Here is a 23394-nt window from a genome sequence, read left to right as displayed (position 1 = left end):
TTTGGGGAGTATTTTTTGGTGTTTTTTCATGTTCCAGCCTACAGGGGACACAGTTTTAAAGATAGCAGCACCACACTTTTAGGGTATCATCTGAAGACTGTCCTGATGATGTCTTCCAAGTTTGGTGAAGTTTTGTTTAGGGGGTCCAATGTTATGGACCCCCAAAGTGGGTGCCCCATCCCCCATTGTTTCCAATGGGAGCTAACAGGAGAGGGGGGCTACCCCTTAGAGGGTCCATAACTCTGGCCCCCCTGAGCCAAACCTCACCAAACCTGGGTGGTATCATCAGGGCAGTCTCCAGATGAGACCATTAAGGTTTGGTGCCAGTAGCTTTAAAAATGAGTCCCTGACAGGCACCCCAAGATATTTGCCCAGATTCTTCTCTGCAGTGCCTTGGCTCCATTGTAGCCAGGGGGGAATTTCTGAGAGTATAAGCAGGCTGCACATTTTTGAAGATAGATGCATCAGACTTTCAAGGTGGCTCTAGGAGGCCCTCCTGGTAATAGCATCCAGACTTGGTGAACTTTGCTTCTGGGGCGGTGGTGGGGGTAGGATGAGAGAGTTCTGGGAGAACTCAGCCAGCAGGATTCATGTGTAGGAGTGGGGAAACACAATAAACCTTTAGGGGTCCCATAAAATTGAACCCCAAGAAGCAAAATTCACCAGGCCTGGATGCTATCATCAGGAGGACCTCCTGGAGCCACCTTAAAAGTCTGGTGCCTCTATCTTCAAAAATGTGCAGCCTTCACAGAAATTCCCCATTGGGTACAATGGTGCCAAGGCACTGCAGATCAGAGAATCTTGGGCAATTTCTTGGGGTGCCTGTCTGGAGCGCATTTTTAAAGCCAGGTCTCATCCGGAGACTGTTCTGATGATACCACCCAAGTTTGGTGGATTTGGCTCAGGGGGTCCAAAGTTATGGACCCTCAAAGGAGTCCCCATCTCCTCTTAGCTCCCATTGAAAACAATGGGGGATGGGGCACCCCCTTTGGGGGTCCATAACTTTGGATTCCCAGAACTAAACTTCACCAAATATGGTTGGTATCATTAGGAGAGTCTCCTGATGAGACCCTGAAGTTTTGGTGCCGCTAGCTTTAAAAATGTGCCCCCTGCAGGCACAAACACAAAAACCACCAATAAGTACAAAAAAATCAGTTGGACCCAAATTTTTCAGGTATACCCGAATATTTGGGTATATCCAAATATGTTATTTGTCTTATTCAGGCATACAGATTATTTCATGCCTGAATAAATCCGAATCTGAATTTTACCGAATTTTGCAGGGCCCGGACAGTTGGAGGAAGAGCGTTCCACCAGGCCGGGGCCAGAGCCGTAAAGGCCCTGGCCCGTGTGGAGGCCAGCCGCATCGCTGAGGGGCCAGGGACCACTAATGAGACTCGCCATTCCTCCCTTTTGGGGGGGGGGAGGGAACTTATGATCAGAATGCTGGACGCCACCCCTCCCCTTTTACAGGAGGGGAGGGAGCTTTTAAAATTAGACTGTTGAACGCCATCTACTTTATTGGGTTTATGGTATATCTATTAGAAATAGTTTATGGTTTTATCGCTGCTTTTAAAATGTTTTAGTTATCTTACATTGTTATTCCTAAGTTGTACACTTCCCAGAGCCCCTCGGGGATGGGGCGGTATAAAAGCTTAAGTAAGTAAGTAAGTAAATAAGTAAATAAATAAATATTGACCAAACCTAGCCCAAGGTCATCCGTTAGTTATCATGTGTTGGAGCGGGTTTCAAAATCAAAAGATATGTGTGCACGCTCATGTAGGATAGTAGGAGGGAGAAACTCCTGAAACACATTAAATGTAGCCCCAAATGTTTTTCCAACCTTTAGGAGCAGCATCTTATAGACTGTGAGTGTTATGTGAGCACTCAGAAATCGAGTGCATTTGGAATAGTAAGTATGACATTTGGACACTCTTCAGTCTAAACTCTGCTTTAAAAGAAAAAGTGTTGTACTGTAATTTTTAATGAATTTTCTTCTTTTTGCAGTTAAATCCTCACTATCCAGATGGTACTAATGAGGTAAAGGCTGTGGTAAGTACTTCTTTAAATGTAATGTGGACTACTTCCTTGCATAGTTAGACCAATCTGGGGGGAGGGGGGAGGGAGGGAGACAATTGGGCTCTTGAAACACATGAAATAATAAATCTGAGCAATTATTTTTCTGTTACAGTAGTAGGAGTTCTTTAGCATTTTGTTTGTTTCAAAATACGTCAATGGCTATTCTTGCCAAGTCACCCAGAGCAGCTTGCAATAAAAGAGTTATCAAATACAAACATTTTAAAAAATTATCATGTTTACTATTTACAAAAAGACAAATTAAAAGAAGTGTTTTAATTTCTCACCAAAATTTGCATAGAGTGTTATTTAGATAGGTTCCAGACCTGTGGAACTGCCTCTCATGGGCCAAAACCCAATGGGCACCTGATCATCTAGAGGAGTTCTACAGGTCTACACTGCATGATTGCAGCGGTTTAGTATTTTGTATGGGATTTTTTTTCAGTGATGTTAGTCACTTGGTGTATCGACCCTCAATGAAGAAGTGCTTTAAATTAAATAACCGTGGTGGCCATCATGTAGAGCACTTGAATGCTGGCTGTAAATAATGTTTTAGTGAAAGAAAAGCTGGCTGAGAAATGTGAGCACTGAAGGGAAGATAAGTTTGCAAAATATTGGAAGTTTTTTGATAACACTGAGCCTAGAAGTAGAGAATGATACTCCGCCATTCCTCTGTCTGCTGCACCAAGTTAGCCTCCAATGCTTCATGAGAGCAACTGAGCCTGGCAAATTTCAGTCATGAGCAGGCGTTGGAGGCCCTTGCCCTGAAGCTACTGCATGTGCTTCCCCAGCCCTAGCTGGAAGGTCTTTTGAATGGACAGAACAGTAGCACAAGACCCTATAGGGAGAAAGGGAAAGGAGATTGTAAGCCCCTTTGAGTCTCCTTACAGGAGAGAAAGGGCGATATAAATCCAAAGTCTTCATCGTCTCCTCCTCCTCCTCCTCCTCCTCCTCCTCCTCCTCATCATCATCATCATCTTCTTCTTCTTCTTCTTCTTCTTCTTCTTCTTCTTCTTCTTCTTCTTCTTCTTCTTCTTCTTCTTCTTCTTCTTCTTCTTCTTCTTCTTCTTCTTCTTCTTCTTCTTCTTCTTCTTCTTCTTCTTCTTCTTCTTCTTCTTCTTCTTCTTCTTCTTCTTCTTCTTCTTCTTCTTCTTCTTCTTCTTCTTCTTCTTCTTCTGCTGCTGCTGCTGCTACACATTGCCAGGAGAAGCAGGGCCTATGCCCTTTACCTCAAAGCCATGACTGGTTTTGCCAGGCCTGTGGCAGCTGTGCATGCATCAGCAGTGTACTCACGATAGCACAGAATGATGGATCAGATCTGTCCATTGAAAACCTTAAGGTTCTGGGGATCTCTCTTTCTGGCACCTTAGCATTCTGCAGTCCTTGCCAAGTTCACAGTCTTAATTAACAATTCAGCCTGTATAATGCCAGAGGTGGAGTTGCTGTGGGTGTTTAGGGCTCACTTGGGAAGAGACTTGGTGATAAAGTCAGAGAAGCAAAAATTAAAAATCATCCCCAGTGTGTAGAGCAGCAACATATGTGTATATTTGTGCATACATACATAAATATTCCAATCATGTAAGAGGTGTTTGTGGAAGAGAACAGATGCCCATGTGAACATAACCACATTGTTCCTGATGTATTTGAATTGGATTCTGTTGAGACACAGCTGCCTGCGTCAGCTTGGGGAAGGTATATGTCTTGTTGCAAAAATCCCCCCTTTTCCTCATTCTCCTTTGAATCTAATGTGCAATTTGATATTTCTACTAAAAATACTATGACTCACAAAAATATGAAGACTCACAAATGAGTCAGCTCAGATAGGTGTTGCAGGTGGACTGCTGTGCTTTCTGCTACATTCCAGTAGCATTGAAATGTGAGACTGCCCTTTAATTTGCTCTGCTTGCTGCTTGTGCAGACTTGACAGAGCTAACCTGTGGCCCTGACCTTTCTCATCCCTGCATGTTTTGTAAGCACCTGCAGAAGTAATTGGAACACTGAGACACTCAATTATTCTCAGTTGAACAGAGATTCCTGGAATTTCAACTCTTTAATAAACTTAATTTCAGCTGCAGTGAACACATTAGATTCATGCATTCATGTAGGGAAAAAGATCATGAGATGTAGTTTTGTTAGTCTGTGCATAGCAGTGGAAAAGATCAAGAACCCTGTGACACCTTAGAGATTAAAAGAAATTCTGATAGGGTATGAATTTCCATGAGTCACATCTCACTTCTTCAGATAGTATCTTCAGATGGTATCTGAAGAAGTGAGTGGTGACTCATGAAAGCTCATATTCATGGAATCTCATACCCTGCCAGAAATTTTTTAGTCTTTAAGGTGTTCCTGGGCTCTAGCTCTTTTCTACTGATGTAGGGAAAAGATATTAACATCACCTTTTTCAGTGGATGCCAGCTCTCAAGGATTGCACTGTAAGTCAGTTTGTCTAGGGAATTTACCAAGTTTGCATTTTAAAGGAATGGGTCTGTAAGGTCTAGTGTACTTTTTGTGCTATATCATGGGCCAGTCTGTACATGCAGAGAAACCCTCTGTTCATCCTTTCTTGGATGGTACCACTACAATTTTCTGTGTGTGTGAGTGGCGGATGACAACTGCATTTGCAATGCTTCAGGTAAAAACAAATCTCTACATATAGCAAAGGGACAAGTAAGGGAAAAGGCTAAGTTAGAATCTTTCTTCCTAACATGCTGTTTTTCTGTATGGTGGAGTAGAGCTTAGTCCCTCCCCTGCAATCTGAAATGTCACAGTCCAAGCAAGACTGTACCACATAATTGTTAATATGTCAGTTGGTCCTGAAATCTAGGTGTAGTGTGCATTCTCCAAAGTCTAATGTGAAGACCGTGTTCTTCCCAGAGGACTCTGAGTGAAATCCACCTGTGTTGAAAATTTTATAAGAGGCAGCTGGTTGTACATAGTCTGTCTCTCAGCAAACTACAGTGTAGGATTGAAAGAGACAAAGCAAGAATTCTGCCAGAGTCTTTGTTGCCATCTAGAAGGCCCTTGGGGTGAAGAAAGGAAAGAACCTCTTGCCACTTGTTTTGTTCTTTTAAATATCTTGTCTTCCACTTGTTTTTGTTCTTTTTGGCACTCTTGCTGCATAGAAAGAACAACAGCCATGAAAGAATATCTAGCTGGTTTTTCATATCATTTACATTGAGGAATAATGTGCACAGTTGGCCTTTGATCTGTTTGTAGCAGATGCTTGTCTCCCTACAGCTCTGAACTAAATTGTTCCTTCTGTGTTTCATACACCACGCAAAGGCTAAAATTCCATGGTGGTAATTTGTGCAAAACCCAGCCAAACTGTGGAACTTATAATAAGATGCAGTATAAAGTGTATAACTCTTGTTCCTCATCAGCAGGTAGATGGTGAACTTCTTACTTCAAAGAAGAAACGGCAGGCAGGGGAGAAAATTATGTACACTTTGGTGTCTGTGCCACACGGAAATGATATTGCCTCTCTTTTTGAACTGGATGCAACTACCCTTCAGCGAGCTGACTGCTTGGTTCCCAGGTACTAATGCAGACATGAAACACTCTGCCCAGAAGTGTATCTGTGTACAGGTATATGGATTTGTGTATAGGATTACTTCAACAGGGCCCGTACCAGAAAATAAAGGAACAACAAAAGCCTCCCCTCATGCAAGTGATAAAAAGTCAAGATTGCTGACAAGCAAACAAGAGATGTATAAAACATGATGCTGGTATTGGCAGTTGGCTGTGAAATAATTATGACATTCGTAAACAGGATTTCAGAATGCCATGTCTCAAGGAATGTACTGGCTTGATCATTAGCTGAGAGATTGGATCAAGTTGGGAAACAGGAAGTTTCAGGTGAAGATGACTGGCTTTCAAGTCCTTTTATCCATATCAATTCCCTCCAACTTGTTTTTAAGAACAAGGACTTCTCAATAGAGAAAAGCCCTGTAATTTAGCAAGGAGATGATTAATGACTATCCCAGTCTTAAGGCAAGTCCCAGGTTGCACCAGCCCAAGCTACCCGGTATCCTGTGTTCTTCTAACACAGTGGTTCTCAACCTGGGGGTCCGGACCCCTTTGGGGGTCGAATGACCCTTTCACAGGGGTCGCCTAAGATTCTCTGCATCAGTGTTCTCCATCTGTAAAATGGATAAATGTTAGGGTTGAGGGTCACCACAACATGAGGAACTGTATTAAAGGGTCGTGGCATTAGGAAGGTTGAGAACCACTGTTCTAACAGTACTAGGGTTGCCAACTCCAGATTTGGGAAATTTCTGGAGATTTGGGAGGTACAGTTCTGGTGAGGGTGAAATTTGGCAAGGTAGCGGAAGCTTAGGAGGGATCTGATGCCATACAGTCCACCCTCTAGAGCTGTCAATTCATGCTGTAATCTACCTTGAGCTCCATAAGGAAGAAAGGTGGCTAATAAATGCTTCCATAAATAAATATACTAAAATTTCCTCCAGGGCAACTGATCATTGTTCCCTGGAGATTAGCGGTAATTTCAGGAGAATTCTGGGCTCCACCTGGAGGTTGGCAAACCTAAAATACACTGTATCATTGAAGAACTTTTTGGTGCAGTAATATTGGCATGTTTACTACACATCTCATAGCACTATTATAGTCTTTGCCTAAATAGTCTCATCTTTGCCTGATGTGCAAGAAAGCATTAACTGCCCTTCTACGTCTCACCCTGCACTGGATTTAGCATTTCGAGATAAGTCCTTTATTGTGTTCAGTTTGATGCTCTGCAGGGCAGGAAGTGAGAAAGCAGATTCTTGCTGGTTCGAAGAAATAATGGAGGGCTACCAGCTACAGCCAGAATTTGTGGGCTCTTGATGCATGGGGTGCCCATCTTGCTCTAGATGTGCAGTAATTGTCCACACCATTGCATGGCAACTTGAGGCCATTTGGCCAGGTTCAGGTATGTGAATGTCTGGCAGAAGCAAGAACAAGCCCTGGTGGTGTGGGATTTGTGCCCCCTCATGGAAGCCTGTATATGTGATAGACATAATTTTTGCGATCTGTCCTCTAGTTGATGGGGAAGAATCCTGTTAATCAGACTCCTGCATGTTTTGGAGAGAGCATATGCCATAATTTTTAGTGTTTAATTCCTGACCTATAATTGATGTTCTAGGATTTGGGCCTATTTTTCTACTCCCCAGTTGGTTTTCGTTTTAATAGACTTTGTCAATGGAATTGCAGCCTATAATTTTTTTGCGAGTGGTTTTGAAAAATGACACTATACTCAAAAGACTTGTTCCTTGAAAAGTGTTTTTTCCTCTGTTTGCCTTTAGGAATTCATACGTTCGACTGAGACACCTTTGCACTAATACATGGGTCACCAGTACCAACATTCCAATAGACAAAGATGAAGAAAGGCCTGTGATGTTAAAAGTAAATATTGAGAGCAGTCAATGTAACCTAGCCAAAGAAATGTGTTCTCCCTGTTTAGGTATTGATGGTTGTTCTCTACCCCTGGCCCCTCTTCCCTTCACTGCTGCAGATTGGAACCTGCCAAACAAAGGAAGACAAGGAAGCTTTTGCTATTGTGTCTGTTCCTCTGTCTGAGGTGAGAGATTTGGATTTTGCCAATGATGCCAACAAAGTTTTAGCATCATCAGTTAAAACCCTGGAGAATGGCTCAATATCTCAAAACGAAAGGAGGTCAGTGTTCCCGCCTCCTGTCTTCTTCCTACTCTGTCCTTGATAGTGATTGGCTCTTGAACTCGCTGCAGTTTCTGATGTGCTGCTGCCTTGCAGGCCCACTGGTGGGCAGGAGACATCTGAGCCGAGAGACCCTTTCAGGTGCTGGCAGTCCTGAAAGGGTTACTCAGCTCAGACATGGGCTGTAGTAATAATGGCCCCTGGCCCTGAGGCTGATCCATCTGGCTCTTGAACCATTTGGTTCATTTTGCTTCAGGTTGTTGTAATATCCTGATCAATCCCTGACTGGCAAGCAACTATATGTATGTAGCATTCACACCATAATTATTAGACCTTCTCGTCATCCAGAAGAAAGAACTAGCATTTCAGTGTAGGTAGAAATTATGATGTCTTTTTTTGTTGCAGATTATTTCTGCTTATTAGCAATCCTAGTTTTGTGACTGTTGTGGGGTTTATTTGGTGGTGGAAAGTGCTCTCAAGTTTCAGCCAATTTATGACGACCTTGTTGGGTTTTCAAGGCAAGAGATATTCAAAGGCGGTTTGTCATTGCTTGTCTGCGTAGCAACCCTGGACTTCCTTGGTGTCTTGGTGGTGTCTTGCCCAAATACTAACCAGGGTTCACCCTGTTTCACTTCTGCGATCTGACAAGATCAGGTCAGGGCTGGGCCATCCAGGTCAGGGTGGCATCTGTTTACACCTTTGCAAATGTGTCTTAATTACATGTGTGGTAGAATCATATCCATCCTGACCCTATCATCAGCCCAATTCATCTCTGTGAAGGAACTGCTCTTCTGTATATGCCTTTGACTGGCAGGAGGAAGGGGTTTAAGGATTGGCTTGGCTGAGAATTGTGTTACATTACAGGGAGAACCCTGATTGGATAGCCCAGCCTAGCCCAATCTCGTGAGATCTTAGAAGCTAAGCAAGTTGGTCCTGGTGAGTGTTTGAATGGGAAATCACCAAGTAAGTCCAAGATTGCTACACAGCGGTAGACAGCTTCAAACAACTTCTCAATGTCTCTGGCCTTGCAAACCTTACAGGGTAGCCATAGGTTGACTGCTGCTTGACGGCACTTTCCATCACCACACAGAGAACAATGCCTATACATTGTTTTGAGTCTACACCATCTTGTCTGTAGTACTTCCGGTAAACCTGCAAAATGATTTGGTTGGAGTATTCTTGTATACACTGAACTTGTGTGCTGCTGGGATCCCCAAGCATCTCTGCCTGTTCTGTGCACGGAGTCCTATCATACCTCCTTTAATGGTCTCTGTTATTCAGGTCTGGGCTGTCCCATGTCAGGATTATGGGCAGGTGATTCCTTCATTGCAGCAGTGACTTTGAATGTTGTTCTTTGCTTTCACCAAAATGAATGAACAAATGCCATTTATTTGTGTAGGAGAATCAAACCTGGTCCTGTTTTCATAGCTTCATTCTGGTTCATCTGCATAGCTGGATTTGGGGATTTGTTTGTGTTAGGGTCAAACTCAATGTTGTGTGGGAGGTCCAGCATCAGGACACCTGAACTGGGGTACAATGTGCCATTCAGTGCTTCCTTGGTAAAATATATGAGGGTGATTTACAGTGAAATCCTAAGCAGAGTTATGTTCTTCTAAGTTCACTGAAGTCAGTGGCCTTTGAAGTGTGTCACTTGGCCTGGGATTACACTGTTAAATATGGAGTTTGGAATAAAAAAGGCCCAACCCAAAGTTTTAATGTTTTCTTTCATATTAAAAATAAGTTTTCTGTGTGTTGGGGTGATTTGGACTGGAGGTCTGGATCTGTGAGAAGGACTTCCTTTGAGCTGGGTCATTTTCCTTTGACAGGTTCCTGTTGATCACTGTGTGTGTACGTTAAATTATACTTAACTTTTTCCCAACAGCAATTAGTAACAGCTTTGAGGGATGACTTCCCTCAGTGCAGGGGAATGCTTTCCTGAGCCACATTACAGACAAGCATCCCAGCAGTTGCTTTTCAGTGTTAAAACCTTAGGAGATCTAACCATGGATCTTCCCTCATATTTAGTTATGCCTCATGCTAGATCTATGGGAGTAGCTTTTCTATAGATGTAGAGTTGGCTTCCAGTGATCCATTCCGCTAATGGCAGTACTCTTTTTCAGCCCAGGGTACTTTCCCCAGAGATGCAAGTCTCAGATAGGCTCTTGCATCTGGGGATGGTGTTGCCATTTGCAGAATGGATCCACTAGATTCAACTTGCGTTATTTGTAATACAGTTGAATACAGTTGAATATTTGTAATACAGTTGAAAGATATGTGTATTGCTAATTAGCTCTTATTTACTGTTTTGCATTTCTCCAAACCCAGGTTTGTCACGAAGCTCTTGGAAGATCTCATTTTTTTTGTTGCTGATGTGCCTAATAATGGTCAGGAGGTTCTGGATGTGGTAGTAACTAAACCCAACCGGGAAAGGCAAAAGTTAATGAGAGAACAAAATATATTAGCCCAGGTATATATTTGGCAATCAATGATGCTTTCTATGAAGTAGATTCTTTTGTTAGGATATTATGGTCTGTCTTTTATCAGCTGTTTTGCACAAAGCATGCCCATAGGCTTCAAAGAGAGAGAGATTGGTTGGTGAAAGATCAGGAAGGAGTATGTTGCATCCATTCTCTGCCATCCTTTGGTTTCAGTCAAGTTTTGTAGCTATCACCAGCTGCTTTCTCCAGGCCTCAGAATGGAGCAAGCTCCTCCAAAGATGGCGTCTTTCCCCTGACTGGTTTCTGCATAAGCAAAACTGTCCAGCCCTCTTCCTCTTTGGCCATTTGTGAAGCTACCTTCTCCCATCCTCGGTTCCCCATCCTACCTGCTCCTATTTTGCAAAACAATAGAACTGGGCTTCTGCTTAAAGTTCAACAGGCAACCCTACAAGTTTGGTTGTGCTTTCTCTGCATCATTGCCCAATGGGAAAGAGTTGTTGACCCCTGTCAGGTGAACCGAAACTTCTGATATTACCCAACTTTGGGATGTACTGAATAGGCTTCAGCATCAATACAAAATGTCAGTAAAATTTTAACCCAGAATTTTTAAGTAAACCTAAATAAAGCCAATATGAATCAGCTTTATTCAGTGAGGGAGGGGAGTGAGTGAGAAGTGGCATGCAAGGGAGGGGAGGGAGGGGCCCGGCATCTGGACATGGCCCACCCACCCTAGTGGAGGGAGGGGAAGGGGAGGGAGAGGGGGCATGCAAGGGAGAGGAGGGAGGGGCCTGGCATCTGGGCATGGCCCACCCACCCTAGTGGACGGAGGGGAAGGGGAGGGAGAGGTGGCATGCAAGGGAGAGGAGGGAGGGGCCTGGCATCTGGGCATGGCCCACCCACCCTAGTGGAGGGAGGGGAAGGGGAGGGAGAGGTGGCATGCAAGGGAGAGGAGGGAGGGGCCTGGCATCTGGACATGGCCCACCCACCCTAGTGGAGGGAGGGGAAGGGGAGGGAGGGGTGGCATGCAAGGGAGGGGAGGGAGGGGCCCGGCATTTGGACATGGCCCACCCACCCTAGTGGAGGGAGGGGAAGGGGAGGGAGGGGTGGCATGCAAGGTAGGGGAAGGGGTCTCCTTTTCTGTCTCCTTTCCCACGCTTCCTGTCTCCTTTCCCTTCTCATCTTCCTCATGTTCCAGTGTTTTCTTCTGCTGAACCTTGGAGCTTTGCCCTCCTCAACACAACTCCAGAAAGAGAGCTAGGACAGCGGGGCAAAAATATAGAAGATTAAGAGAAGGGGTGGTGGGATGGAGAGTCAGAGCAGAGAGGGAGAAGAACAGAAGAAAAAAGATGGGGGTAATGTTGTCTCAAGTCCCCACTTGTGGGTTCCCACTTGCTGGAGCCCGTTGTATTTTTTCACACAACTGGCTCCCCATCTTCAAAGGCACCCTGCTGGCTCCCCTCCTTGCAAAGCTAGGATCCAGCTTTGCCAACAAAGGGGGCTGTGGAGATGGGAAGAACTCGCTTCATCTTCACAGGCACCCTGCTTGCTGCTTTTAGTATTCTGTTCACAGGACTTCAGTCAAAGATTCCAGGTTTGCTGTCATCTTCAATTGTACCTTTTATTGTTGTTGTTTTAAGTATTGTTAGTTGCTGCGAGACCACCTGGATGAACCACAACTGAATTATCTGTTAAATATTTTTGGACAGATATTTGGAATCCTCAAAGCTCCATTTAAAGATAAAGCTGGAGAGGGAGCCATGTTGAGACTGGAAGATCTGGGCGATCAAAGATATGCCCCATACAAATACATACTGAGGCTTTGCTATAGAGTGCTTCGGCATTCCCAACAGGACTACAGAAAAAATCAGGTTGGTCTTGGAGCTTTTCCAAGTGTCTACAAATTTGAATGCAGCAGGCAGTTCAAGAACTTCTTGGTCATGCTTGGAGTTGAATACAATCCAGAGGGATATCAGAGCTAGTATTTTACTTTCAGTGAGAACCTTTATTCTTTGACGTTCAGCTTCATTTGACTGCTATGACTATAATAATGCTGGCTGACTGACTTCTTAAGGCTTGCTGGCATCTCTGTGGTGTGATGTGATGTGCCTCACCTGAAATAAAAACCATGGCAAGGTAGCCCTAAGGACAGGACAGGCCTATGACTATGACTTACTTGGTGAGGCCTTCCTTAATAAGCTGGTTTATATTTTCTGATGTGTCTGACAGATTGCTATGGCTCATGCCGATTTTCTGTTGCTTTTATATTACTTTTATTGTTGTTTTATACCATGATGTTACTTGCTATTGGGAGCTTCATGGACCCATGTTTGGAATGATACAAACTTTTAAACAAACAAAAGCTGGGAATAGAGAAGTGATCTGACACGAGATGAGGAAAGATAACTCCTCTGTTCGTAGAGAGGGGCTCTGTTCCTGTCTTTTTCTGCCTGTCATATTCTACTTACCTCCCAGCAGGTAGTGATAGGTCGTTTTACTAAAGCATCTCTATCTTGTTGAGTCATATTGGAAGAACCTATAGTCATAATGGAATAGTCATCTGCCTTTGCTGGATGTTCTTGGCCTTGGCAATTCAGTGTTCAGGATCCACAGGTGTGTAGAATAACTAATTAGGTGCATTTCCTTTCCTCCATTTTATCCTCTAATGCGGTTGTTATATTTTTTAAATAAGGGACAGGGCAGAATAGTCACTGAACTGAAATCAACAGAAAAACTGGTGTGAGGCAGTTCTCCCTAAGAAGTGAACTGATGGAACCATGTGGGTCTTGTTGCTAACCCCAAAAGCGGCAGAAGGAAAAGCCCCCCTCCAACTGTCAAGTGATTTGACAGACCATCATGTGATTTTCTTCCAGGAATATATTGCAAAGAACTTCTGCGTCATGCAGTCCCAAATTGGCTATGATATCTTGGCAGAAGACACAATCACAGCTTTGTTGCACAACAACAGGAAGCTTCTAGAGAAACACATCACAGCTAAAGAAATAGAGACATTTGTGAATTTACTCAGGAGAAATAGAGAGCCGAGGTTTGATATAACATTTGTATTCCCCCCACCCATCCACCCTCTTTCTAAGCACTGCTCAGATTTGTATTCGGATACCAGTTTTGAACATATCTTTGCATGTGTGTATAAGGAATCGATTGGATCCCCTTAAGCAACCAATATCTCTGTATATTGTGATCCATATTTGGGTAGTGGGTACAGTTGAAGAAGGAGAAGAAGAGTTTGGATTTATATCCCCTTTTCTCTCCTATAGGAAACTCAAAGGGGTTTACAATCTCCTTGCCCTTCCCCCCTCACAACAAACACCCTGTGAGGTAGGTGAGGCTGAGAGAGCTCCGAGAAGCTGTGACTAGCCCAAGGTCACCCAGCTGGCATGTGTGGGAGTGCACAGGCTAATCTGAATTCCCCAGTTGATGATTGTTGTGTCAAATATTTTTAGTAAAACCCAACTGTGATGTTTTTTGGTGATTTCTTGTTATTTCCCCCTTTGCTACAAGGTTCTTGGACTATCTTTCTGACCTGTGTGTTTCCAACACAATGGCCATCCCAGTGACTCAGGAACTGATTTGCAAATATATGCTGAGCCCAGGAAATGCTGACATTCTCATTCGGACCAAGTGAGCTAACTGAGATTTTCCTTTTACGTTTACTTTGTCTGGCACTGTTTGTGGAGACCATCACTAGCTGTTGCGTGGATTGTTCGTTTAAAGGTTGGTTTCGATGCAAGTGGATGGTCCCATGGAATATTCCACCCTTTCTGATGAAATCGACGAGGAAGAGGTTTGGCTGTACTGGATTGATAGCAATAAGGAGCCACATGGCAAAGCAATCCGGCATCTTGCTCAAGAAGCGAAGGAGGGCAACAAGAGTGATTTGGAAGTCCTTACTTATTATAGGTAACGTAATATTCATATGAGGAATGTGGGGGCGGCCCGCGGAACATGAACTTGAGGCCCTTGCTTGAGTCTGGGAGATTCTTGCCAGCCCTGAGTGCTTTTTCTTCTACCTCAATCCTTACCCTTCTCCTTTCAACCTGAGCAGCAAGTATCAGTGTGTTCTCCCTGGACAATGTGTCAGTGTGTTCTCCCTGGACAATTTTCCACTTGTCCTGAGGCCAGCTCTTTTGGAGGATCCCTTTCTCTGGGCATCCCATGGAATCTGATCAGTTCTTGTGGGAAGCTGCCTCCACATCTCAACTGGAACTCTCCCTCATTTCCCCACTCTTGACTCAAGGCTGTTCCCCAGCTCTGGAGTATCTCTAGCTGCCCTCTACTGACCTTTTTCTTGGGTACTCCAAGCAAGGTCTGTGCTATTGTATCTATCTGCAAAAATTGGTCCATTAATTTAAGTAGGCTCCTCCCCATTGTATAGAAGTATCAACTGGTTGGGGGCTTGTCTTTATTATTGTTTCCATTCAGAAGATATTTTACGGATGTGTAAAAGTGTGATGCCTGACTGGATTACCAATTTTGCATTTAAAACAGAGTTTCCAAGTTGCCGAGGGGGGGGGGGGGGGGTAGAGGATGAATTACTGTGTTTGTATTTGTGTATCTGTCGATCTCTTATAAGTAAGTGATAATGTATCAACAAGCACACGTAGTCAGATTGCAGGGAGGTCCTCCAGGAAGCTTCTGTGGAGTGGAAATGACATCATTTCTTTATCTCAAGGTATCAGTTGAACCTATTTGCAAGGATGTGCTTGGACCGTCAATATTTGGCAATCAACCAGATTTCTACTCAGCTCTCAGTAGATCTGATCCTGCGCTGTATGTCAGATGAGAGCCTGCCTTATGACCTGCGAGCATCTTTCTGCCGCCTCATGTTGCACATGCATGTGGATAGAGATCCTCAGGAGACTGTTGTGCCTGTAAAATATGCCCGTCTGTGGACAGAAATCCCCACTAAGATAACCATCCATGAGTAAGTTTCCTTTTGAAATGAGCAGATCCGGTTAATTGGTTATGCCCTCAGACAGACAAAATAAAGTGGCTTTTTTCCCCCGAATCTCCCCTTGCCTGATGGATTTGACAGTGCCTCCTGGAATCCTGTCCTCTCGGATTATTGGGGCCCCAGGAAAAATGTGGGGGGTGAGTCAGTATTGGGAGTGGAGAACTGCCACTCACAAAGACTGCCTTCTGTGAGAGGAAAATGTAGTAAGAATCCAAGTCATTTTTTTTCCAATGCCACAATCTTAGACGGCTTTGAAAGGGCCCAGATAATGCCTAATGAAAAGATAACTACATGGAGGATAGATCTATCAATGCCTTTTGACTATAAGCACACAAAAAAATTGATGTGCAGAGGTGGTGGACCTCTGAATACTATCTACTGAGGATGATCAACCAACAAAGACTGTGTTATTCACATCTTGTCAGCAGACTTGTAGAATAAAGTATTCTCATCGGGGACTCAGTGGGACTCTTTGTTGGTTAATTCATTCTTTGATTATTCTGCCCATTTTGTGCAAACACTAAATTGCTTATCAATTGCAGAACAAGGAAGTAAGCCGAAAAGCAATGCAGCAAAATTGCAACCCATCTAACTCACAAGTAGGTCAAGTGGAGGGGTAGAACTGGTGCTTATGATGGGAATTCCTTTCTTGGGATAAGCCTGTGGGGAACATCTGCAGTCCTTAGGATTGCTAATAGGCCTGAAAAAAGATCCCTGACGTCTTTAATGTGTGGAAATGGGCAGCTAAATGTTGTCATGGCATGGATGTTCGTCTTTATTAAAGAAACAGCACACTTGTGTCTCCTGGCAGTCGGCTATCCTAGCAGTCTCTCCTGTATTGTGTGCCTGTACTTGTTAAGTATGGGGAAATGGCCTATTGAGCATTCTCTGCCTCCTCCTGAGTGCTGTTCCTTCAGTCTTTCACTGCCTGTTTTGTAGATACGACTCTTTCACGGATTCATCAAGGAATGACATGAAGAGAAAATTTGCTTTGACAATGGAATTTGTAGAAGAGTACCTGAAGGAAGTTGTGAATCAGACATTTCCTTTTGGAGATAAAGAGAAGAACAAGCTAACCTTTGAGGTAATTTTTGCATTAACCGGGCTAGCACCAGCAATGCTTCTCAAATCAAAGAACAGCAAAGTTCCAAAACTGATTAAGTCACATTTTTTGCTCTCTCTCTCTCTTTTTTTACAATTCCTCACAATCTTTCCATCCGGTATCCTGTGTATACATGGTCATTTTTGATACCAAATAATTATTAGGAATGGCCCAGCCTTTGAATAACTCCAGAGGTTTGGGATTTGCCTTACTGTTCTGCAGGGATAATGCAAGACTGGTCAGAACACAGGGGAGTGACCTGAAGTACAGCATTTCATTATGCCCATGTTGCCACCTTTTCTGGAGGGGTAATGGGAAGGAGCTTCTCTTGCTAGATGGCCTGGAGCTTCTTATTTGCCCTGAAATGCCTGGATATGTGTGTGACCACAGTGTGATCTTGAGCAGAAATCAGTGGGCTTAGACCAAAGTAACTCTTCTCGGGATTGCATTGCAAAGGGTAATAACAAATTAAAGCTACTTTGAAGAAGAGGAAGAAGAAGAGGAAGAAGAAGAAGAGGAAGAAGAAGAAGAGGAAGAAGAAGAGGAAGAGGAAGAGTTTGGATTTATACCTTGCCTGTCTCTCCTGTAAGGAGTTTCTCTTTGGAGGCCCTGCTTCGGATGCTGCCTCTGTCTGAAGCTTCACTGTGGGCAACTTGAGAAAGGGCCTTCTCTATCTTGGCACCAAAATTATGAAATTCCCTTCCCTGGGAGATTCACCTGTCTTCTTCTATCATTGTCTTCTACCAACGGGTGAAAACCTTTTTGTATTGTCTGGCATTCCCTCACTGATTTTCATTGATTCTTCCTCATGTTTATGTGTTTTAATTGTTTTAATATATTTATATGTTCTTTTACTCTTGTTTTAATGTTTTTATTGGAGGTCTTGGAGGTCTTAAATTGGCTGGAAAGGCAGCTTAGAATGTTATTTAAAATAAAATAGAAATAAACTTTAGATTAATATAGTAATAAAACAACTGTGGTCTCTGGACCAAATGCTGGATTTTAGGCATTTTCCTCTGCCTCCCTTCCCTGGTCCTCCAGAATTAGATTCCTGCCTGATCAGACCCAGAATGTTTTCAAGTTCATGAGACCCTCACACTTTGTACACGTCACTGGGATGAGAGAACAAGTTGTCCAGATGTATGCTTACAAGAATGGTAACTTCATGTCAGAGTGATCCCATCTCTTCTCAAATGACCTGAAGTCCCTAGGTCTGAAACATAGCAATGAATTTAACATTTCATGGTGGGATTAGAATCAAAATTGTAGCTATACAGCACACATCTGAAAAATAACTCTTTCCATGGGAACTTGGCCAGGTCCACTCATTACTAGTTTAGTGTTGGCATCTCGTTCTCCCTGTTGATCTTTCTGTCTTGTTTCCTCCCTTTCTTTAGGTGGTGCACCTGGCTCGCAATCTCATATACTTTGGTTTTTATAGTTTCAGTGAGCTACTGAGGCTGACCAGAACACTCCTGGCTATCCTTGATATTGTACAGGGGCCTATGTCATCCTACTTTGAAAGATTAAGCAAATTTCAGGATGGAGGTAAGGGGGGGGGGAACCAACAGACAGTACTTAACATTTTATAATACATTATTTAGACTCCCTTTGACTATGGGTCTTTAGATTTCAGACCTGAAGAAAGATGATTTAGTGTTCTGTTGAGAGTTGTTCAGATCTCATGCATGCTTACATGTCTGGCAGCGCCACTAGTTTCAGCAAGAATCCTCAGGCATAGTTAAGGCCCAAATTGGTTTTGGGAGGAGTCATCATGGGAATGTATCCCAAAATATACCTCTGTGAGATACAGGCACTATGAACTGTGTCAAATGAAACGAGGTGGTTTGCTGCTCTGGTTGTGTCACGTATTCAACAGGAGGATGAGATTATTAAAATCAGATATAATGAAAGAAGTCGCACACTTGTTACTAAAACATATCACTCACATACATACACACACACACATTCCCTCCCCTTCCCATTTTAATTCTTGTCATCTCCACTTGGCTTAAATTAAGATCATCCTCTACCCTGATGTCACCCTTCCATTGCCAAAACCCTCTACTGTTTTTACTAATTAACCTTTTGTTAATGTTAAGCTCTGTGCTGGGTGTCAAAGTGCTACCATGTGGCAGAGGGTACTCAGTTGGACATTGAATCCTGGTCCTTTAAGTCTGTGATTCATTGGCACTGAGACCTGAGAATATTGAGCCTACAAGGCTGGCCTCCATGGAGACAGGTAGATAATTGGACTGCAGTCTAGCAGATTGTCCCTGGAGCACACGTTAATGCGTCTCTTGTGGAAGATCTGTCATGATTGCATCTTGTTTCTCTTTATAAAATCAAAAACTAGGATATAGACTGAAGCCAAGTCCTCTGGTCCAACCAGCAAGGACCATGAGCAGAATTCCACAGGTGCAGCTTGTATGGGTGCTTGTTGTATTTACCTACTGCACAAACTCACATGCCTCGTGATGCTTGTCTGGACTCAGTTGGTTTGACTGGATGTGCATCTCCTTTGACACAGTCCACAGCTGTTATTCACAAAAAACCCAGAGCTGGATTGATTCTATGTTCTACCCATCCTTTGATCCTTATATGCTAAGTAACTGTCAGCCCCTCAGCAGCTTAGCTTCATTTCAGTGGTTGTTCTTGCTATGTGAAATACGTCGGCACCTTTGGGAAAAATGATTATAACTGTGATTTCTGTTTCCCTTCAGTAACTATCTTCAACACCTGCTCCATGTTAATTTAAAATATAATTGCCTAGGTCTTGAAATAGGTTGAAGGCTTGTCTGAGATTGATTTCTGTATTACTTTGGCTCTCACTGAAGTTATTGACTGATATTAACAATATATAGGTAGGGATTGACAACCCATTTCAGCTACAAATACTAAAATTAATTAAGTTTCTTTGTACCCTTGCTAAAATGTTCTTCCACTGAATTAATTTAATGCAGTGTGAAATTGCAACATTTAAGCAGAAGGCCTATATATATATTTAATGTAGGCTTCCTATCTGTTAATATCAATCTATCTCCTTAAATCTCTTTCAAAATTTTGAATTGAATGATTTGCCGGGCTGTTGTGTTTTCCAGTGGGACTCTTGTGAGTGTCTTGGACAAAAAGTAGTTTAATAAAAGGCCTCCTTGTTGAGTAGCTGTTGAAGGCACAGGAGCCCTGCCAGAAATTTCACTTCCTGATTTTGTCGAGTAGCCTCTGATACACAGATGTAGCATCAGTAGTGTTTGGCAATGTCTCTTCCATTGAGAATAACAATTGTGCATGTCAGGAGAATTGTATGTAGGTCATGATTAAGCGTAACCCCTGAAAAGGGCTAATATCTACAGGATAAGTATCTACAGGACAGGTAGGCAGGTGCAGTTTGTTCTGGCAGCAGAACTTCTATTCATGCTTACCAATACCCCCTGCTCTCATTTTCTTCTGCCAGTGGGTTGAACACTTTTTTGTTTCATCTGGTGTTCCCTCAATGTCTCCTTCTTCCTCCCTTACGTTTTAATTGCTGTCTTTCGCGTTATATATGTGTACTTTGGTTTTAATTGATTGTTTGATACAGTTTTACAGTATCCTGTTTTTAATTGTTAGCTGTAATTTGGCAGGAATGCATTGTATAAGTGTAAATAGTAACAATATAGGTACTTTTAGGTTAACTACAGTAGTCTTATCCTTCTGTACCAGTAATAAAAAAACTAACTGCAGATGTTCTAAAGGTACTTAATGTTTAAATAATTTTTCTATGATGGAGATAAATAACCCCCCAATTAGACTGCCAGGAGCCTGCTTTCTATTACCAAAACCCTTTCTCAATTTCTCATTCATTTTTTTAAAAAATCTCTTCAGAATCCACAAATGTGCACAAATAGATACAGATACTATATGAGAGTCAAATTAGTTAGTATGCATATTATTTAGAGTGACAGAGTAGGATCTGGGAGACCCAGGTAAAAATCTCAACTGCCAAAGAAGTTCACTGGGTGACCTTGGACAAGTCATACACACTAACCTAACCTACCTCCCAGGGTTGTTGCGAAATTTTTTGTTTAAGTAGTAGGAAATTGTATACCCAGCTTTTGTTATGTAGCAGTGATAGGCCTGGGGTAAGGGTCTGTTACTCCAGTCATTAACAAGACTCAGAAAGCTTTCAAGAGCTTTATTGGCACTGTGTCATCCCAGGTTCAGGTAGCCGAAACTGAGGTGTTTGGCTCCCTGACCCTTGGTATATACTTTTACAGTTAGGTTCAACCCATGAATCCCCCTCCCTCTCATTCACATTGTACCAGCATGTGAAAGGACAGTGTGAATAACAGCATTGTTTGGTACAGACAGTTTACTTCTCCAAGAATGCAGATAAGGAGAAACGATTAAGCTGTATTGAACTACCGTAGGTACGGCAAGCAAAAGAGGGAGGCCTCCATAGCCTTGAGCAATGGTAATGGTCGGGCCATCTGCAGCTGAGCTGTGGACCTGTGAACTGCCAGGCCTAGATGGCACAGGCCTGACACCTGGGAACTGGCTAAAGTTTCTCTTGCTTGTTACTTTGTCAAATGTTACGTTCTTCTGGCAGCCCTTTGCATTAATGACCCCCAAAATCATTTACAGTGCTGTTCAGATCTTGCAAATGGAGGGCTGAGATTTTGAGATTGAGTCAGTGCATCTTAAGTTGGGTCTTCCTCTTTTCCTGCTGCCTTCAGTTTTTGCTAGCATTACTGGGTTTTCCAGTGATTCTTGAATTCTCAAAATGTGACCAAAGTACAATAGCTTCAGCTTAGTCACTTTGGTGTCTAGGGAGAGTTCAGACTTGATTTGATCTAGAACTCATTTATTTGTCCTTTTGGCAGTCTGTGGCCTTCCTAAAGCTCTCCTCCAACACCTCATTTCAAATGAATCAACTTTCTTTGTGTCTGCATTCTTCTTTGTCCAGATTTTACACCTATACATAATAATGGAGAATACTGTACTATGAATTATCTTGGTCTCCAGTAGCACATCCTTACCTGCAAGGATTTTTCTATCTCTTTCAAGGCTGCCTTTTCCAGTCTCAGTTTCTTTCTGATATTTTAGTTGCAATCTCCCTTTGGGTTAATGATTGAGCCAAAGAAAAAAAAAGTTGAACAATCTCTTTTTCTTCACCATCAACTGTAAAGTTGTTTAACTCTTCAGTAGTCATTATTTTGTCTTCTTGATGTTCAGCAGCAATTCTGCTTTGATACTTTCTTTTTTAACCTTCAGCAGCAGCCATTTCAAATCTTCACTATTTTCTGCCAGTAATGTGGTGTCATCTACATATGCCAGTTGTTAATGTTCTTTTCACCAATTTTCATTCCACCTGCATCTAAATTTAATCCAGCTTTCCTTATGATCTGTTCTGTTTACAGATTGAAAAGCTAGGGGGATAAAATACATCTTTGTGTGACACCTTTGCCAATTGGAAACCATTCCTCCATATTCTGAACTAAGAGTAGCCTGTTGTTCAGAGTATAGGCTACGCATCAAAGTAGCAGATGTTGTGGCACATTCATATCTTTTAGAAGCAACCAAAGGTTTTCATAATCCCCACAGTAAAAAGCTTTGCTGTAATATATGAAATACAAACTGATTTTCTTCTGAAATTATCTGATATGCATACATTTGCAATATGATCTCTAGTGCCATATCCTTTTCTGAATCCAGTGTGAATATCTAGCATTTCTTGTTCTACATATCTTAACATTCTTTGTTTTAAAATGTTGTGCCTCACTTTACTCATGTGAGAAATTAATGCAGTGATCTGGTAGTTGCTACAGTCTTTGATGTCTGTTTTTTTGGAATTGGCAGGTAGATTGACTGTTTCCAGTTTGTGGTCCATTATTTTGTTTTCCACATTTGTTAGCATATTTTTGTTAAAATTTTTGATGGACTCCATTTCTGAGACTTAAAATAGTTCTATTGATATCACATTACTGCTGGTAGTTGTTTCTCCCAATTGCTTTACTTTCTAAAATGGCAAATTTTTCTTCACATAATTCCTTTTTGAAGGAATATGCTATCCTTTCATCTCTTCTGCATAGTTCTGTGTCCTGTTCCCATCTTTTATTTATGTTTTCCTGTTCAATTAATGTATTTCCATGTAGATATTTTAGCCTTAAACCATGCTTTAAATTTCTCCTTGATTTATTGAATCATGTGGAACAGATCTCTCATTCTTCCTTTTTTGTTGTTGTCTTCTATTTCTTTATACTGGTTATCATAATAGTTCTCTTTCCCCCAACTTACACGTTGCTGGGATGCTGCACTTAGGCTTCTGATTCTATTTCTGCCCTCTTTTGCTTCTTGTCTGTCTTTCTTGTATTAAAATGTATTAAAATGTATTAAATGTATTAAAAATACTTTAATCCATCAAAACTTTTCATTTCATGTGGCTACAAAAATCTTTATGCATTCTTCCTTGATGATATCTCATAGTTCTTCCAGTTCACATTCACTTGACTTTAGTAATGTGAACCTGTTCTTTACATGATCTTTGAATATTCAGAAATGTTGTTTAGATTGTATTTTGGCATTTTGAACGTTTTGGTGCTTTTCTTCAGTTTTATTTTAATTTTTGACATTAACAATCAGCTCCGGGTCTTGCTTTAGCAGAGAGAATATAGTTTCTTTATCTCTTGCTTCCAATTAGGTAATTTATTTTATTTTTATATTGGCCATCTGGTGATTTCCATGTATACAATCATCTGTTTGGTTGCCTGACATGCATTTGTAATGAACAATTTGTTTTCACAGATTTCTATGAACCAGTCTGCTTCTTCATTTTATGTTTGTTACCCTAATTTTCTAACAGTATTTGATTCTGCTTTGTTTCCCACTTTTGCATTCTAGTCATCTATACTTATCTGCACATCTTGTTTAGATGTGTGGTCAGTTTCTTCCTTGACACTTGGGTAGAAGTTTTCAGTTTCTTTTTCTTCAGCATCGGTAGTAAAGGTGCACATTTTAATAATGTTTATGTTGATTCACTTCATGGAAAACCTGATTTATGTTATTTGATCAGAGTTTGCATTATGTTTGCTCCTGATTGCCTGTGCTACATCTCGCCTTGTTATTAAAGCAACTCAGTTTGATCTGTTTTTATCATTCCC

The 23394-nt window shown here is 42.1% G+C and overlaps 1 protein-coding gene across 1 annotated transcript in view; it reads left to right on the top strand.

Annotated features, from left to right (window-relative positions):
- ITPR2 (inositol 1,4,5-trisphosphate receptor type 2) overlaps nucleotides 1-23394 on the top strand; it is a 228853-nt gene that overhangs the window by 54567 nt on the left and 150892 nt on the right. The window contains 12 exon segments of the mRNA XM_048500683.1: nucleotides 2008-2052; nucleotides 5460-5611; nucleotides 7374-7473; nucleotides 7583-7743; nucleotides 10069-10210; nucleotides 11888-12049; nucleotides 13052-13224; nucleotides 13701-13820; nucleotides 13914-14099; nucleotides 14872-15123; nucleotides 16093-16237; nucleotides 17653-17803. Coding sequence (XP_048356640.1) covers nucleotides 2008-2052; nucleotides 5460-5611; nucleotides 7374-7473; nucleotides 7583-7743; nucleotides 10069-10210; nucleotides 11888-12049; nucleotides 13052-13224; nucleotides 13701-13820; nucleotides 13914-14099; nucleotides 14872-15123; nucleotides 16093-16237; nucleotides 17653-17803 — 1789 coding nt within the window.

This window comes from Sphaerodactylus townsendi, linkage group LG06 (assembly GCF_021028975.2).
Source record: "Sphaerodactylus townsendi isolate TG3544 linkage group LG06, MPM_Stown_v2.3, whole genome shotgun sequence".
Taxonomy (NCBI): Eukaryota; Metazoa; Chordata; class Lepidosauria; order Squamata; family Sphaerodactylidae; genus Sphaerodactylus; species Sphaerodactylus townsendi.
The sequence above is the reverse complement of the archived record's forward strand: the minus strand, read 5'-3'. Positions and strand labels throughout refer to the sequence as shown.